This window comes from Pecten maximus, chromosome 6 (assembly GCF_902652985.1).
Source record: "Pecten maximus chromosome 6, xPecMax1.1, whole genome shotgun sequence".
NCBI lineage: Eukaryota > Metazoa > Mollusca > Bivalvia > Pectinida > Pectinidae > Pecten > Pecten maximus.
The window spans coordinates 14276530-14294042 of record NC_047020.1 but is presented as its reverse complement, the minus strand read 5'-3'; the positions used below and the strand labels follow the sequence as shown (position 1 = coordinate 14294042).

The 17513-nt window shown below is 39.3% G+C and overlaps 1 protein-coding gene across 1 annotated transcript; it reads right to left on the bottom strand.

Annotated features, from left to right (window-relative positions):
• Positions 1 to 347: 347 nt before the first annotated feature.
• Positions 348 to 17269, bottom strand: LOC117329043 (aminoacyl tRNA synthase complex-interacting multifunctional protein 1-like). Its single transcript, XM_033886737.1, has 7 exons — positions 17172 to 17269; positions 15120 to 15226; positions 14476 to 14589; positions 14131 to 14307; positions 13347 to 13561; positions 9903 to 10071; positions 348 to 594 (listed from the first exon to the last, which is right to left on the bottom strand). Exons 1-7 carry the CDS (start codon positions 17192 to 17194, stop codon positions 428 to 430), a joined length of 972 nt encoding a protein of 323 aa, XP_033742628.1. The 5' UTR covers positions 17195 to 17269; the 3' UTR covers positions 348 to 427.
• Between the last annotated feature and the right edge of the window lie 244 nt (positions 17270 to 17513).

The following is a 17513-nucleotide window of genomic DNA, read 5'->3' as shown; positions in this document are numbered from 1 at the left end:
ATCTTTAAATGATTATCTGCATAACCAAGAGGTCAAGAGACCCAATATTGGGCCTGTAGCACACTGGGGTGAGGGGCTATCAAGTTTGTTCAAAAATTGACCTTGACCTACAATACATTCAAGGTTACAGGTGTAAAATATGTTAAAATCGTTCTAACAACCTTTTTCTCGATAACCAAGAAGTCCAGCGACCTGATATTGGGTCTTTCGCATGCTGGGTTGAAGGGCAACCAAGCTTGTTCAAATGAATGACCTTGGCCAGATAGTACTTACATGTATGAGATACTTGATCAGCAAATTGATCAGTAATACGATACAGTTTGTATTGATAACAATAACACACTATATACAGCTGTTAAACCATCAAATGACCTTTATTTTGTTAAATCTTAAATATTTAAACATTCAGAAATTGAACTTCCAGATCCTACTGGATCTGTACATCACACAATGATGGAGCTACGATTTGACCTTTTCCTTCAATTTTCAATGGAGCACCTTTCCAGGTAGCCACACCATCTTTATTTGTTCTCAAGTCTGGTTTCAATGCCTCCCACACCTTTTTCTTTGGGTTCAACATGGCATCTGGTTCACCTATTAACACACAAAACAGGTTTTGGGATATCATTACTTTCAACATACCAGTATGTGCTCAAAATACACCTTGACTTAAGACTAAAATCCAGGTAAAGGATCAATATACTTGGTTCAAAGAGAAGTTACTGTTAAAAGCAGGATGTGATATTTTTCTCCCAGTTTACTATCAGTATATGCACCTAAAGGTATAATTTGCAAAAATTGTGCATGCTTTCCCTACCTAGCATACTTGTTTGCCCTTAATCACTGACTGAAGACTTGTTGTATTGTTAGACGTTCTTTGATCAATTCAAAATGTGGCCTACCCAATGCAACTTATTGCCTGAACTAGAAATTACCTATGATGAACATGTCTTTGAAGTTGCAAGAAGATTTCTTTTATAAAATTTCCTTGGAGAAATTGCAGTTAAATATTTAACTTTTAAAATTCAAAATGACTCCTTGCAGCCATCTTGAACTAGCTCAAACTGTTGCATTACTAGGAACCATATCGAACATACTAAATTAAAATTATGTGTAAATGTCAATCTAAAAAACCTCTGCAATGCCAAACATCATGATCAATCACAGACATCTGAATCTGGTCAGTATTTAAAGATATATAAGTAGTCGGGGTAGGGGCGGATATTTAAAGATATACCAAGTAGTCAGGGTAGGGGGCCAATATTAGAGATATAGTCAGGGTAGGGGGCCAATATTAGAGATATAGTCAGGGTAGGGGGCCAATATTAGAGATATAGTCAGGGTAGGGGGCCAATATTAGAGATATAGTCAGGGTAGGGGGCCAATATTAAAGATATAGTCAGGGTAGGGGGCCAATATTAGAGATATAGTCAGGGTAGGGGCCAATATTAGAGATATAGTCAGGGTAGGGGGCCAATATTAGAGATATAGTCGGGGTAGGGGGCCAATATTAGAGATATAGTCGGGGTATGGGCAGATATTTTTTAGGTCATCTGACCCAAAGGGTCAGGATGACCTATAGTCATCGTGCTTCGTCCGTCGTCGTCCGCCGTGCGCCGTTCGTAAACTTTTTCTTTCAAAACTCTACTCCTCCTTAACCCTTGGGTGGATTACTTCCAAATTTGGTTTGAAGCATCATTGGGGGAGGGCAATCATATTTTATATAAATGAGGCTGGTCTGACCCCTGGGGCCAGAAGGGCGGGGCCCCAAAAAGGGAACTTAGGTGAATATTGCTATAAAATCCTACTCCTCCTTTACCCTTTGGTGGATTACAGCTAAATTTGGTGTGAAACATCATTGGGGGAGGGCGGTCATATTTTATATAAATGAAGTTGGTGTGACCCCTGGGGCCTGAGGGGCGGGGCCCCAAAAGGGGAACTTTGATGAAATTTTGCTATAAAATCCTACTCCTCCTTAACCCTTTAGTGGATTTCAACCAGATATGTTGTGAAACATCATTTGGGGAGGGCGGTCATATTTTATATAAATGAGGCTGGTGTGAGCACTAGGGCCTGAGGGGCGGGGCCCCAAAAGGGGAACTTTGATGAAATTTTGCTATAAAATCCTACTCCTCCTTAACCCTTTAGTGGATTTCAACCAGATATGTTGTGAAACATCATTTTGGGAGGGCGGTCATATTTTATATAAATGAAGTTGGTGTGACCCCTGGGGCCTGAGGGGCGGGGCCCCAAAAGTGGAACTTTGATGAAATTTTGCTATAAAATCCTACTCCTCCTTAACCCTTTAGTAGATTTCAACCAGATATGTTGTGAAACATCATTTGGGGAGGGCGGTCATATTTTATATAAATGAGGCTAGTGTGACCCCTGGGGCCTGAGGGGTGGGGCCCCAAATGGGGAACTTTGATGAAATTTTGCTATAAAATCCTACTCCTCCTTAACCCTTTAGTGGATTTCAACCAGATATGTTGTGAAACATCATTTGGGGAGGGCGGTCATATTTTATATAAATGAGGCTGGTGTGACCACTAGGGCCTGAGGGGCGGGGCCCCAAAAGGGGAACTTTGATGAAATTTTGCTATAAAATCCTACTCCTCCTTAACCCTTTAGTGGATTTCAACCAGATATGTTGTGAAACATCATTTTGGGAGGGCGGTCATATTTTATATAAATGAAGTTGGTGTGACCCCTGGGGCCTGAGGGGCAGGGCCCCAAAAGGGGAACTTTGATGAAATTTTGCTATAAAATCCTACTCCTCCTTAACCCTTTAGTGGATTTCAACCAGATATGTTGTGAAACATCATTTGGGGAGGGCGGTCATATTTTATATAAATGAGGCTAGTGTGACCCCTGGGGCCTGAGGGGTGGGGCCCCAAATGGGGAACTTTGATGAAATTTTGCTATAAAATCCTACTCCTCCTTAACCCTTTAGTAGATTTCAACCAGATATGTTGTGAAACATCATTGGGGGAGGGTGGTCATATTTTATATAAATGAGGCTGGTGTGAGCCCTGGGGCCAGAGTGACGGGCCCAAAAAAGGGAACTTGAAATTTTGCTATAAAATCCTACTCGTCCTTAACCCTGTGGTGGATTTCAACCAGATATTGTGTGAAACATCATTGGTGGAGGGTGGTCATATTTTATATAAATGAGGCTGGTGTGGCCCCTGGGGCCAGAGGGGCGGGGCCCCAAAAGGGGAACTTTGATGAAATTTTGCTATAAAATCCTATTCCTCCTAACACCCATAGTGAATTATTACCAAATTTGGTGTGAAACATCATTGGAGGAGGACAATCATATTTTATATAAATGAGGCTGGTTTGACCCCTAGGGCCAGAGGGGCGGGGACCCAAAAGGGGAACTTTGGTGAATTTTTGCTATAAATCTACTTCTCTCTAACCCTTGGGTGGATTAATACGAAATATGGTGTGAAACATCCTTTGGGAAGGGTGGTCATATTTTATATAAACGAGGCTAGTGTGACCCCTGGGGCCTGAGGGGCAGGGCCCCAAAATGGGAACTTTGGTGAATATTTGCTGTTAAATCCTAATCCTCCCTAACCTTTTGGTGCATTACAACCAAATTTGATGTGAAACATATTAGGTGACGGCAATCATATTTTTTAATGAGACAGGTTTGACCCCTGGGGAAAAAAAGATGGGGCAAAAGGAGTGCTTAGGTTAAACATTTCTTAAAAATGCAATTCCTCCTTAATGCCTTAATTGATTACAACCATATTTAGTATGAAACATCATTGGGGAAAGGCAATCCTAATTGATATAAATGAGTCTTGTCTGACCCATTGGGACAGAGGGGCATGCCCCAAAAATGGGAACTTGGCTAAAATTTTGCTTTATGATGCTGCTCTTCCTGGACAAGCTAAATGGATAAAAACCAAATTTGATCTAAAACATAACTGGCTGCGATAAATAATTTATGGTAATAATGCTGGATTGGGGTGTGTGTCCCTGCTGTAAGTGTAAGTGTTTGTCAGATGACCGTTAAGGCCCATGGGCCTCTTGTTCTAAGCATATACCTACCAGATACAGACTTCTGTGCATCAAGAAATATTTTCTATATAAATATTACTAACATCAGAAGGAGCCTCATACATCAACAGTACTATCAGCACGCATGTGTATATGGCCAGTAGGATGGTAGCATTTTAAAATCATGTCAGATACTGCATGTTCACATAGGAAATATTACATTTTAAGCTCACCGGCCCTTCGCTCACCTGGCCCGAAGGGCCGGTGATCATGAGCTTATGGCATGGTGCAGCATCCGTCGTCCGTCCGTCAACTTTTCCTTTAAATCGCTACTCAAAGTCCTAAACTGCTTTGTGGATTTTGACCAAATTTGGTCTGAAGCATCCTTGGGTGAAGGGGAACCAATTTTGTATAAACCGTGGGTCTGGCCCCCCAGGGGCCTTAGGGGCGAGGCCCAATAGGGGAAATATAGCAAATTCTTTAAAATCCTTCTTCTACTGTAGAAATGAAGGGATTTGATTTATATTTGGTCTGAAGCATCCTTGGGTGAAGGGGAACCAATTTTGTATAAACAATGGGTCTGGCCCTCCCAGGGGCCTTAGAGGTGGGGCCCAATAGGGGAAATATAGCAAATTCTTTAAAATCCTTCTTCTTCTGTAGAAATGAAGGGATTTGATTCATATTTGGTCTGAAGCATCCTTAGGTGAAGGAGAACCAATTTTGTATAAACGGTTGGTCTGGCCCCCAGGGGGCCGCGGTGGCTGAGTGGTTAAGGTGTCCCGACACTTTAACACTTGCCCTCCACCTCTGGGTTGCGAGTTCGAAACCTACGTGGGGCAGTTGCCAGGTACTGACCGTAGGTCGGTGGTTTTTCTCCGGGTACTCCGGCTTTCCTCCACCTCCAAAACCTGGCACGTCCTTAAATGACCCTGGCTGTTAATAGGACGTTAAACAAAAACAAACCAAAGGTCTGGCCCCCCAGTGGCCTTAGGGGTGGGGCCCAATAGGGGAAATACAGCAAATTCTTTAAAATCCTTCTTCTGTAGAAATGAAGGGATTTGATTCATATTTGGTCTGAAGCATCCTTGGGTGAAGGGGAACCAATTTTGTATAAACAATGGGTCTGGCCCTCCCAGGGGCCTGGGGGGTGGGGCCCAATAGGGGAAATAAAGCAAATTCTTTGAAATCCTTCTTCTTCCGTAGGAATAAAGGGATTTGATTTATATTTGGTCTGAAGCATCCTTGGGTGAAGGGGAACCAATTTTGTATAAACAGTGGGTCTGGCCTCCCAGGGGCCTGAGTGGCGGGGCCCAATAGGGGAGATATAGCAAATTCTTTGAAATCCTTCTTCTTCTGTAGGAATAAAGGGGTTTGTTCCATATTTGGTCTGAAATATCCTTGGGTGAAGGGGAACCAATTTTGTATAAACAGTGGGTCTGGCCTCCCAGGGGCCTGAGTGGCGGGGCCCAATAGGGGAAATAGGGTTAATCCTTTAAATCGCTACTAGTCATAAAGTTATGAATGAATTTGAACTAAATTTGGTCAGGAACATTCTTGGGAGAAGGGGAACAGAGTTTGTATACATTTTTACTCTGAACCCCCAAGGGCCTGAGGGGCTGGGCCAAATAGGGGAAATAGAGATTAGTCTTTAAATCGCTACTAGTCATAAAGTTTTTAATGGATTTTAACTAGATTTGGTCAGGAACATCCTTGGGGGGAGGGGAACAGAGTTTGTATAAATTTTTACTCTGAACCCCCAGGGGCCTGAGGGGCCGGGACAAAAAGGGGAAATAGGGTCAATCTTTTAAATCACTACTAGTCATAAAGTTATGAATGAATTAGAACCAAATTTGGTCAGGAACATCCTTGGGAGAAGGGGAACAGAGTTTGTATACATTTTTACTCTGAACCCCCAGGGGCCTGAGGGGCTGGGCCAAATAGGGGAAATAGAGATTAGTCTTTAAATCGCTACTAGTCATAAAGTTTTTAATGGATTTTAACTAGATTTGGTCAGGAACATCCTTGGGGGAAGGGGAACAGAGTTTGTATAAATTTTACTTTGAACCCCCAGGGGCCTGAGGGGTGGAGTCTAAGAGGGGAAATAAGGGTTAATCCTTTAAATTGCTACTAGTCGTAAAGTTATAAATGAATTTGAACCAAATTTGGTCAGGAACATCCTTGGGAGAAGGGGAACCGTGTTTGTATAAATTTTTACTCTGAACCCCCAGGGGCATTAGGGGCGGGCCCAATAGGGAAAATAGGGGTTTATCCTATGAATCACTATTTATCATAAAGTTATGTATGGATTTGAACCAAATTTGGTCTGGAATATCCTTGGGGGAAGAGGGGAAAGAAAGTTTATGTAAATATTGACTCTGACCCCCAAGGGGCCTGAAAGGTGGGGCCAAATAGGGGAAATAGAGATCTGTCTTTATATCGCTCCTAGTCATAAAGTTTTAAATGGATTTGAACCGAATTTGGTCAGAAACATCCTTGGTGAAAGGGGAACAGATTTTGCATAAATGGTTACTGTGACCCTCCATCCCATAATATCGCTGGACATTAAGGGATAAACACAATTCTGATGTAAAAATAGGCCCAAGGGTCTTTCCCCACCCTAAGGGACTTAGTTTCTTCAAACACAATTAGGTTGTAAAAATAATCCATAGGGTCTTTCAGTCCCATAGAGAGTATGTGTATTAACAAATTGAACATGAACATTATTTTGACATTTGGTCAAATCCAACCAGGTTAGCGATACAGGCCCCATGGGCCTCTTGTTTAGATTGATAAACTATTTTGCTATAAATATTTCAAAATAAATAGAAAGATAGTAGATCGTTTTAGGCAGCAGTGTTTATTTTGATGATTGCCTGTATCATGATCTGCTGTTCAGAGTCATCTGACCACAGTAATATTTCGGATTAGGTAACACGCTTACAAGTTGGAGAGGTAGAAAACTATCACTACACCCCCCTAATTAACATGAATGAAGGAATTGGTCTATTGGTGGAATTATAATTGAAAATTAGAATAGTGTTCGCTTCCTTTAAAGCTACATGCAGTACATTGTACATGTAATATGCTTTTTCATCAAAAGCGATTACGCCAGCTATGTGTGATCTAACAAGAGGCCCAAAGGGCCTTAACGGTCACCTGAGATTTGAAATATTTCGGCCAACTAAATTGACCCTTTTTGGCCCCACCCATCAGTCCTAATGGGGTCAGTCTATGAAGAGTATTTGATTCTAACATATAGTAGATAAGAAGATTTTTGAAATTTCAGTCAATTTGACCCTTTTTGGCCCCGCCCACCAGCCCCTGGGGGTCAATTAGGGCCAACATGTACATAACATCAAACTGTAATCCCATGCTGATAATTTGAACCAAGTTAGAATGAATTCCAATACAAATCCAACAAATAATAGTCAAAAATGTGATTTCCCTATATAAACTATAGTAAAGTTTACCCCCTACCCAGGGGCAAACGTGAGACCCCAGGGTCATGAAATTCACAATTTTGGTAAAGCACCTGAAGAGCCTTCCATCTATGAATTAGTATTTGATTCTACCATATCTGAGAGTAGGGAAGAAGATTTTTGAAATTTCAGTCAATTTGACCCTTTTTGGCCCCCCCACCAGCCCCTGGGGGTCAACTAGGGCCAACATGTACATACCATCAAACTGTCATCCCATGCTGATAATTTGAACCAAGTTAGAATGAATTCCAATACAAATCCAACAAATAATAGTCAAAAATGTGATTTCCCTATATAAACTATAGTAAAGTTTACCCCCTACCCAGGGGCAAACGTGAGACCCCAGGGTCATGAAATTCACAATTTTGGTAAAGCACCTGAAGAGCCTTCCATCTATGAAGAGTATTTGATTCTACCATATCTGAGAGTAGGGAAGAAGATTTTTGAAATTTCAGTCAATTTGACCCTTTTTGGCCCCCCCACCAGCCCCTGGGGGTCAACTAGGGCCAACATGTACATACCATCAAACTGTCATCCCATGCTGATAATTTGAACCAAGTTAGAATGAATTCCAATACAAATCCAACAAATAATAGTCAAAAATGTGATTTCCCTATATAAACTATAGTAAAGTTTACCCCCTACCCAGGGGCAAACGTGAGACCCCAGGGTCATGAAATTCACAATTTTGGTAAAGCACCTGAAGAGCCTTCCATCTATGAAGAGTATTTGATTCTAACATATCTGAGAATAGAGAAGAAGATTTTTGAAATTTCAGTCAATTTGACCCTTTTTGGCCCCGTCCACCAGCCCCTGGGGGTCAACCAGGGCCAACATGTACATAACATCAAACTGTCATCCCATGCTGATAATTTGAACCAAGTTAGAATGAATTCCAATACAAATCCAACAAATAATAGTCAAAAATGTGATTTCCCTATATAAACTATAGTAAAGTTTACCCCCTCCCCAGGGGCAAACATGAGACCCCAGGGTCATGAAATTCACAATTTTGGTAAAGCACCTTAAGACCCTTCCATCTATGAAGAGTATTTGATTCTACCATATCTGAGAGTAGAGAAGATTTTTGAAATTTCAGTCAATTTGACCCTTTTTGGCCCGCCCACCAGCCCCTGGGGGTCAACCAGGGCCAACATGTACATACCATCAAACTGTCATCCCATGCTGATAATTTGAACCAAGTTAGAATGAATTCCAATACAAATCCAACAAATAATAGTCAAAAATGTGATTTCCCTATATAAACTATAGTAAAGTTTACCCCCTCCCCAGGGTCAAACGTGAGACTCCAGGGTCATGAAATTCACAATTTTGGTAAAGCACCTTAAGACCCTTCCATCTATGAAGAGTATTTGATTCTACCATATCTGAGAGTAGAGAAGAAGATTTTTGAAATTTTAGTCAATTTGACCCTTTTTGGCCCCGCCCACCAGCCCCTGGGGGTCAATTAGGGCCAACATGTACATACCATCAAAGTGTCATCCCATGCTGATAATTTGAACCAAGTTAGAATGAATTCCAATACAAATCCAACAAATAATAGTCAAAAATGTGATTTCCCTATATAAACTATAGTAAAGTTTACCCCCTCCCCAGGGGCAAACGTGAGACCCCAGGGTCATGCAATTCACAATTTTGGTAAAGCACCACAAGACCCTTTCATCTATAAAGAGTATTTGATTCTACCATATCTGAGAGTAGAGAAGAAGATTTTTGAAGTTTTAGTCAATTTGACCCTTTTTGGCCCCACCCCTCAGGCCCCTGGGGGGTGGGGACCATATAATTCACAATTTTGGTTGACCTTCAGCCATAGAAACTTTCTGCCAAATTTCATTGAATTTTGTTAAGTGGTTTTGGAGAAGAAGTCGAAAATGTAAAAAGTTTACGGACGCACGACGGACGACGACGGACAAAAGGCGATTAGAATAGGTCACTTGAGACTTCGTCTCAGGTGACCTAAAAATCAATGTCTAATATGATAACATTTGCTAGAAATGCATAAGCATGTATTATATAGATATCTAGCCATTTACCTCCTTTTGTTTGTACAATCCATCACTTCTATATCAAATATATGTAAAAGATCACATACTAGGTTTTCCAATGCTCATTTTTTGACGAGCTGTAGCCCAAGATCCACCTACATAATTGTCAATCAATGTATACCCCAGCAGAAAGAGTAATACATATACTGTTGTGTTCGACTGATATACCAATACACATAAAGCTGATTGAATGACCTGACTACCTGTCAGACTGCTGATACCATCAATGGACTAGATATGATGTTCACCACTGTGATTTTCCAGAAGAACTTTTGAAAGTTACAAGAACTGTTTATAGGACTACCATCAACAAAAAAAACCCATATAAAAAGGGGAGGTAACTTACCTGAGTAACCTTCAGCCACAATCTTGTCCCCTATCTGTGCCCCCTGTGGTACGTTGAGGATCTCCACTTTCTCTGGAGTACTGGCACACATTATCATAGCCTGGGACAGCACACCCCTCATCTTGGCAGGTTTCAGGTTCAACATAAATACAGCCACTCGGCCCTGCATCTATTCAAAGTAAGTACAAAGATTGTGTTACAGAAGTAAATATTTGCATATTATATAAATTATAAAGTATTTTCTGTGTATGATATTAACTTTATAAAGTGTTTTTCCAGTAATAAAATACAAAATGTTATCTTCCAAAAATACTGCACATAAAATTCAAGTTCTCCCTGTGATAAAGAATTTCATTATATGACTGTGATTTTTCCTCTTTTCTGATTGGCCAATTCTAAACATTCTCACTTTGCTCAAATATATATATATATCAACCCGAATCTGCACTACAGGGCAATATAGCTATCCTACAACTGGAGTTCGTACCCAAATATAGAAAAAAGCTAGGGACTTTCCCACAATTTGTGACGTCAAATCCGTGCTACAGGTGATATAACAATCCAACAACTCCAGTTCGTACCCAAATATAGAAAAAAGCTAGGGACTTTCCCACAATTTGTGACGTCAAATCCGTGCTACAGGGTGATATAACAATCCAACAACTCCAGTTCGTACCCAAATATAGAAAAAAGCTAGGGACTTTCCCACAATTTGTGACGTCAAATCCGTGCTACAGGTGATATAACAATCCAACAACTCCAATTCGTACCCAAATATAGAAACAAGAGGCCCATGGGCCTTAACGGTCATCTGACAAACACTTACACTTACAGCAGGGACACACACCCCAATCCAGCATTATTACCATAAATTATTTATCGCAGCCAGTTATGTTTTAGATCAAATTTGGTTTTTATCCATTTAGCTTGTCCAGGAAGAGCAGCATCATAAAGCAAAATTTTAGCCAAGTTCCCATTTTTGGGGCATGCCCCTCTGTCCCAATGGGTCAGACAAGACTCATTTATATCAATTAGGATTGCCTTTCCCCAATGATGTTTCATACTAAATATGGTTGTAATCAATTCAGGCATTAAGGAGGAATTGCATTTTTAAGAAATGTTTAACCTAAGCGCTCCTTTTGCCCCATCTTTTTTTCCCCAGGGGTCAAACCTGTCTCATTAAAAAATATGATTGCCGTCACCTTATGTTTCACATCAAATTTGGTTGTAATCCACCAAAAGGTTAGGGAGGATTAGGATTTAACAGCAAATATTCACCAAAGTTCCCCTTTTGGGGCCCTGCCCCTCAGGCCCCATCGGTCACACTAGCCTCGTTTATATAAAATATGACCACCCTTCCCAAAGGATGTTTCACACCATATTTCGTATTAATCCACCCAAGGGTTAGAGAGAAGTAGGATCGATTTATAGCAAAAATTCACCAAAGTTCCCCTTTTGGGGCCCCGCCCCTCTGGCCCTAGGGGTCAAACCAGCCTCATTTATATAAAATATGACCACCCTCCTCCAATGATGTTTCACACCAAATTTGGTAATAATTCACTATGGGTGTTAGGAGGAGTAGGATTTTATAGCAAAATTTCATCAAAGTTCCCCTTTTGGGGCCCTGCCCCTCTGGCCCCAGGGGCCACACCAGCCTCATTTATATAAAATATGACCACCCTCCACCAATGATGTTTCACACAATATCTGGTTGAAATCCACCAAAGGGTTAAGGACGAGTAGGATTTTATAGCAAAATTTCATAAAAGTTCCCTTTTTTGGGCCAGTCACTCTGGCCCCAGGGCTCACACCAGCCTCATTTATAAAAAATATGACCACCCTCCCCCAATGATGTTTCACAACGTATCTGGTTGAAATCTACTAAAGGGTTAAGGAGGAGTAGGATTTTATAGCAAAATTTCATCAAAGTTCCCCTTTTGGGGCCCCACCCCTCAGGCCCCAGGGGTCACACTAGCCTCATTTATATAAAATATGACCGCCCTCCCCAAATGATGTTTCACAACATATCTGGTTGAAATCCACTAAAGGGTTAAGGAGGAGTAGGATTTTATAGCAAAATTTCATCAAAGTTCCCCATTTGGGGCCCCGCCCCTCAGGCCCTAGTGGTCACACCAGCCTCATTTATATAAAATATGACCGCCCTCCCCAAATGATGTTTCACAACATATCTGGTTGAAATCCACTAAAGGGTTAAGGAGGAGTAGGATTTTATAGCAAAATTTCATCAAAGTTCCCCTTTTGGGGCCCCGCCCCTCAGGCCCCAGGGGTCACACTAACTTCATTTATATAAAATATGACCGCCCTCCCCCAATGATGTTTCACACCAAATTTAGTTGTAATCCACCCAAGGGTAAAGGAGGAGTAGGATTTTATAGCAATATTCACCTAAGTTCCCTTTTTGGGGCCCCGCCCTTCTGGCCCCAGGGGTCAGACCAGCCTCATTTATATAAAATATGATTGCCCTCCCCCAATGATGCTTCAAACCAAATTTGGAAGTAATCCACCCAAGCGTTAAGGAGGAGTAGCGTTTTGAAAGAAAAAGTTTACGGACGGCGCACGGCGGACGGCGCACGGCGGACGACGACGGACGAAGCACGATGACTATAGGTCATCCTGACCCTTTGGGTCAGATGACCTAAAAAGCTAGGGACTTTCCCACAATTTGTGATGTCAAATCCGTGCTACAGGTGATATAACAATCCAACAACTCCAGTTCGTACCCAAATATAGAAAAAAGCTAGGGACTTTCCCACAATTTGTGACGTCAAATCCGTGCTACAGGGTGATATAACAATCCAACAACTAGGGACTTTCCCATAATCTGTGATGTCAAAAATGTATGCTTACATAATACATGTATGTATGTGCTCCCAGACAGCGTTTAGTAGACTGAATTTGTGAATGTTGTTAAATTGACATTTTTGTTGAATTTGAGGCAATAATGAATATCAAAGTTTAAATTCATTGCTGATTTTGTCCTTTTTATTGTCATTCTCCAGTCGATCACTATTATCTACACAATCCTATAACAGGTAATGAGAATCATTCTGTAATGTGAAAATGTTGCAGTTTTGTCGTAAAGCAGTTATCTACCTGTTTTCAGGTGAATACGATGATTTATCCACCCACGAATATGATATTTCCTTCGGCCTTCAGCCTCGGGAAATACCACTTTCTCGAGTTGATAAATCATTGTATTGAAAACAGGTAGATAATTGTAAAGCAGCAGTTGATCTTCATACATTTATGTATTTATATAGCTATCTGTGACAGATGCAAATACAAGGGCAGGTAATTCTTAAACATGCTCACAATAAGTGAAATAACGACTGTCGCAGATCATGCTCCTGCCCGAATTACTAAAACCTCCAGACTTACATGTTTGATCACTATGACAGATCATTTCTCCTGCCCAATACTAACCTCCTCCAAGGTGACAAATTTAACAAGTCCTGACACAACAGTCCGTGGTTGATCCTCTCCAACATCCACCTTTTCAATGTACAGTGAGTCTGCATCTGGATGTTTCTCTACCTCGACTATTTTTCCCACTCGGAGGTCCAGTCGGGAAATATCTAGCTTTTCTGGTTCAACAGGACCAGATGCAGCTGCCTTGCCTTTCTTTGGTTTGGCTTCTCCTAGAAATTGACAACAAATAGTTTCTTATGCATGGCTTCTCCAAAAAAATAACAATAGATAGTTCATTACACTTGGCCTCTCCTTGGAATTAATAATAAATATTTGCATGTGTTTGGCCAAGCTCTTCAAGGAATTAACAACAAATAGTTTCTCTAAACCTTTAATAAACAGGGAATCATTTAAATCCAGAATCACTATCTAAGAAAAGTCACAAGCTTTCAATGGAGTTTGATGAAAAAAATCTTACTTTATGTTCTTCACTTAACAAGTTTGGACTAACAGAATTAGTGTAAGTTATAAATAACCAGAGTTCACACTAACACTAACAAGAAAATTAGTGCTTTTAATGAAAAAAATATGTGTTCAAACTATCCACTGCTTCAAATAGACCAGAGGTTTACCATATTTGCTGTTGTTGGGAAGGTTCCCCCAGTACCGAAAATTATTGATTTGTCATGATCAATAATTGTGATAAACAGGCAGAAATATAATATAGGAAGAAAGCATTTTGAACCTAGGCTTTATTTATTCTGATAGAAGAACCTCTGCAGCCATATAACTCCCTTACCAGATTTGGCAGCCTCCTTGCCCTTTTTATTGGGTTTTTGCTGATCCTTGACATTTTCAGTTTTCTCTACCACTTCTGCTTTCTTCTCAACAACAGGTGTTGAGGATGTGACATTGGCTCTAGCCTTGTCCACACACTGGGCTATAACTGTCTGGGAAGGCAGGGCAACCTGTTTCACTGTCAAGAGAAATTTTTTTAATGGAAACGAGAAAACACCAAATCATGCCAGAAAAAAATTAGTGAAGTTATGTAATCAATTTGTCTCCCTTTGTATTGCGGTTTTATATAATTCTGTGTTTAAGATTTCATACAAATTTAAATCAATGTAACAATTGCTAGTCTAACCTCCATTTCTTATTTCTGAAAGAACGAGCTGGGTCTTCAACACATCAATCTCTGTTCTCAACTTCGTATTTTCCTTGCGCAGTCTTTCTTCCTCAGGTTTACTTTCAACAACAGCTGAAAGTACAATACATATATACAATGCAATGTATCTTTTTATACATTATTATTATAATGGTAAAACATGAAGGAATAAAAGAAGCAACACTAAGATATTGTGGTTGGACAACAAAATTGACAAATGATTTAGAAATATACTTGAAAATGAGAATGAAAGAAAAATTTTGAAAGGATGAAGGCATGTTTATACATAATGAGGTAAAAAATCACATTTATCTGTAAATGTCTTAATTTTATAAATATTTCATGATAGATTGGATGACATGACCTGTACCTATTTCCAAACTTCTAAGAATATATATTAGTATAAAGTAAGTGAATAAAGTCTGGTGAAATGTTATCATTTAGTTATTGCCAACAGATTAACTGTCAACTTGCTAAATGCTTTACCAAAACGACCTTTCATCCTATCATTCCTGTTGTACAACTGCCTTATATTACCAGCCTTATCCTTTAGAAGTTCTAAATATAAATGCTGTACTAAAACAATGAACATCAACCTATCATTCCTGTTGTGACTAACTTACCAGCCTTATCCTTTATAAGCTCTATGGTTGCCTTTAGTTCTGTGATGATCTTTTCAGCTTCATCAGCTCGTTGTGTTAGTCTCCTCAGTACCGAAGCAGATGCCATCCTGTTCAGTAACAATAAAAACCTAATTATAGGTTATGTTTTATAATAAGTACACATGGTAGTTAATTTGTATCACACACATCATTGGATGTGGCCTTGCGACATTCAGGGATATAGGTGGCTGTTAATTGAAATCATTTCATATATTTAAGCTGACTTTACAAAATTTGCAGTTTACTTATGACAAAATCTTTCCCAATTCACCAATTCCTTCCCCAAAGGAGACAAAAACATTTTAAAAGGCCCCATCCCAAACCAGTGAGAAAAGCCCTGATATTATTCAATATGTTTAATGGAATTAATTTTACAATGATATAGGTTTATTGGATCAAGGTTATGAATTCCATATGCATTATCATAGCCGTTTAATGACTATCAATATTTAGATTTAAAACCATATAGACAACAAAAAATCAATAAAATCTTAGATCTGTGAAGTTGACAATGTTCAAAAGCTAACCAGCAATCCAATAGATGTCTGGGAAAATCAGAATTCTAGTCTATTCCTTTTTCTTCTCTCATTAAGTTCCAACGAATCATTGCCATTCCTAAGGAAATACTCGGGTTTTGCCAATTCCACACACTTTTGTGTCTTTTTTTTTTGCAGAATCTCTAGATCTCTAGAGTTTCCGCAGTTCCATGCTTTCAGCGTTCCGCCATTTTGCATGGACTGTAAAATCCGCCGTTGCATTAATATTGTTGGACTAATTTTCAGAGAAACTTGGTCCGGCAGCCACAGTTATTATTTTTGGGAATTCCCAGTATACTTTCATAAATACACATTTTCTTTTAGTTTCTGATTCACGATAACCTGTTAGGTATGAATCAAGTCCAAAAACTGTAAAAAGCTCAAAATGTAAACATTGATATATGTTTCTTCGTGAGTATGTGGCTTTAATCAAATAGTGTAAAGCACTAGGTTGGTGACATGTATTTCACTCTGCCACATGTATGTAAAAGGAAAGTTTCCCAAACCTACAAAGAAGTTGCCATGTATGCCATATGTTTGAATATAGGGAGTAATTAACAATTCATAATCATTCAATTTATTCTCACCCCTGTCAACTGTCAATCTTATCGATTTGACAGAGTGAAATAATATTAATGGGGAGGTAACTCTGATCAGATCAAATGATTAAACTTGTGTGAATTAGACAAAAATGGGGAAAACTAACTGACTGTCTGCAAATGTTCACCTATTTGAAACAGCAAAATATCATGGATATTCCAAGATACAATATTTTTAATGTATATCTTTAATTGTAACGATGTCATTGATGTCTTATTAGATTAATCAGTTAAATTTGGATGGTCTCATCACAGACTGAAAATTGAATCTGGCAGATACAGTGGAATTGAGGGTGAAAAAAGAAAATGTGATCAATGTTCGTACATTATTATTGGTGACTAGATATATTTTTTAATCAAATGTCAAGGAGCGGAGCTTTTTCATAAGTAATGAAAATCAGCCAGCTTTCCCATCTTCTTGATAACTTTAATAAACAGTATATAATAAAATACCTTTCAAAGGTTATCTAGGTATTGGGGTATAGATCTACTACCCATTATGAAAGTCAGGGGAAATCAAGGACCGCAGTATCTTGAATTATTCTTTAAACATTTTACAGCTATTCTTTGCTAACCTCTGCCTTTGGTTATTTAACTGTGAAACTCATCAATTTTACACAAATTGGCAGACTTTTTAGGTTTTAGCTACTCCAAGAATTCGACAAATAACGAAAATGTAAATATCCGATAATAAACGTAAAAAATTACGATATGAACCTTCGAAGTCTTTATCTTATTATTATACTACCGTCAGTCTACCGTACTAGAACTAGAAGAAGAGTTTGCAAATTTGGTCACAAAATTCGTGTGACTGTCATTTTGATGGACTATCATTTTTAAATGAAACATCAATGAAATTTGTCTGAATTTACAATTACCTTGTAATACCAAAGAAACTCATAAAGCAATCAAGTTTCGGCCTATGTGGTCCACGTTGTTATGGACAGGAAATGAGAAAATCTTACTAAATTCTGAATCAATTCAGCAATATGGCAATAAATATCCGGACAATGAGATATTCTTACTTCATAAATATTAACATAAATTGCTACTTGTAGTGATGATTCACACTTCAATAAACATAACAATTACATTTAAAATATAACTGCAATATGCAATCTATAATGAGTCAAATTTGTTATTGTTGTTGTTGTTGTTGTTGTTTACGATGCCGGGTAAAATTATAGCAGGTACTTTATTTCACCTACACCCATTTTCAT

What these genes read in the sequence shown, in the direction of transcription:
- LOC117329043 (XM_033886737.1), bottom strand. Translation starts at nt 17,194, where the DNA reads ATGAGTTTCTTTGGTATTACAAG. An exon ending in CAAGGAGGCTGCCAAATCTG is followed by an intron (nt 13,562 to 14,130) that starts GTAAGGGAGTTA and finishes GTCAATTTCTAG; the next exon opens with GAGAAGCCAAACCAAAGAAA. An exon ending in AATTTGTCACCTTGGAGGAG is followed by an intron (nt 10,072 to 13,346) that starts GTTAGTATTGGG and finishes TACTTTGAATAG; the next exon opens with ATGCAGGGCCGAGTGGCTGT.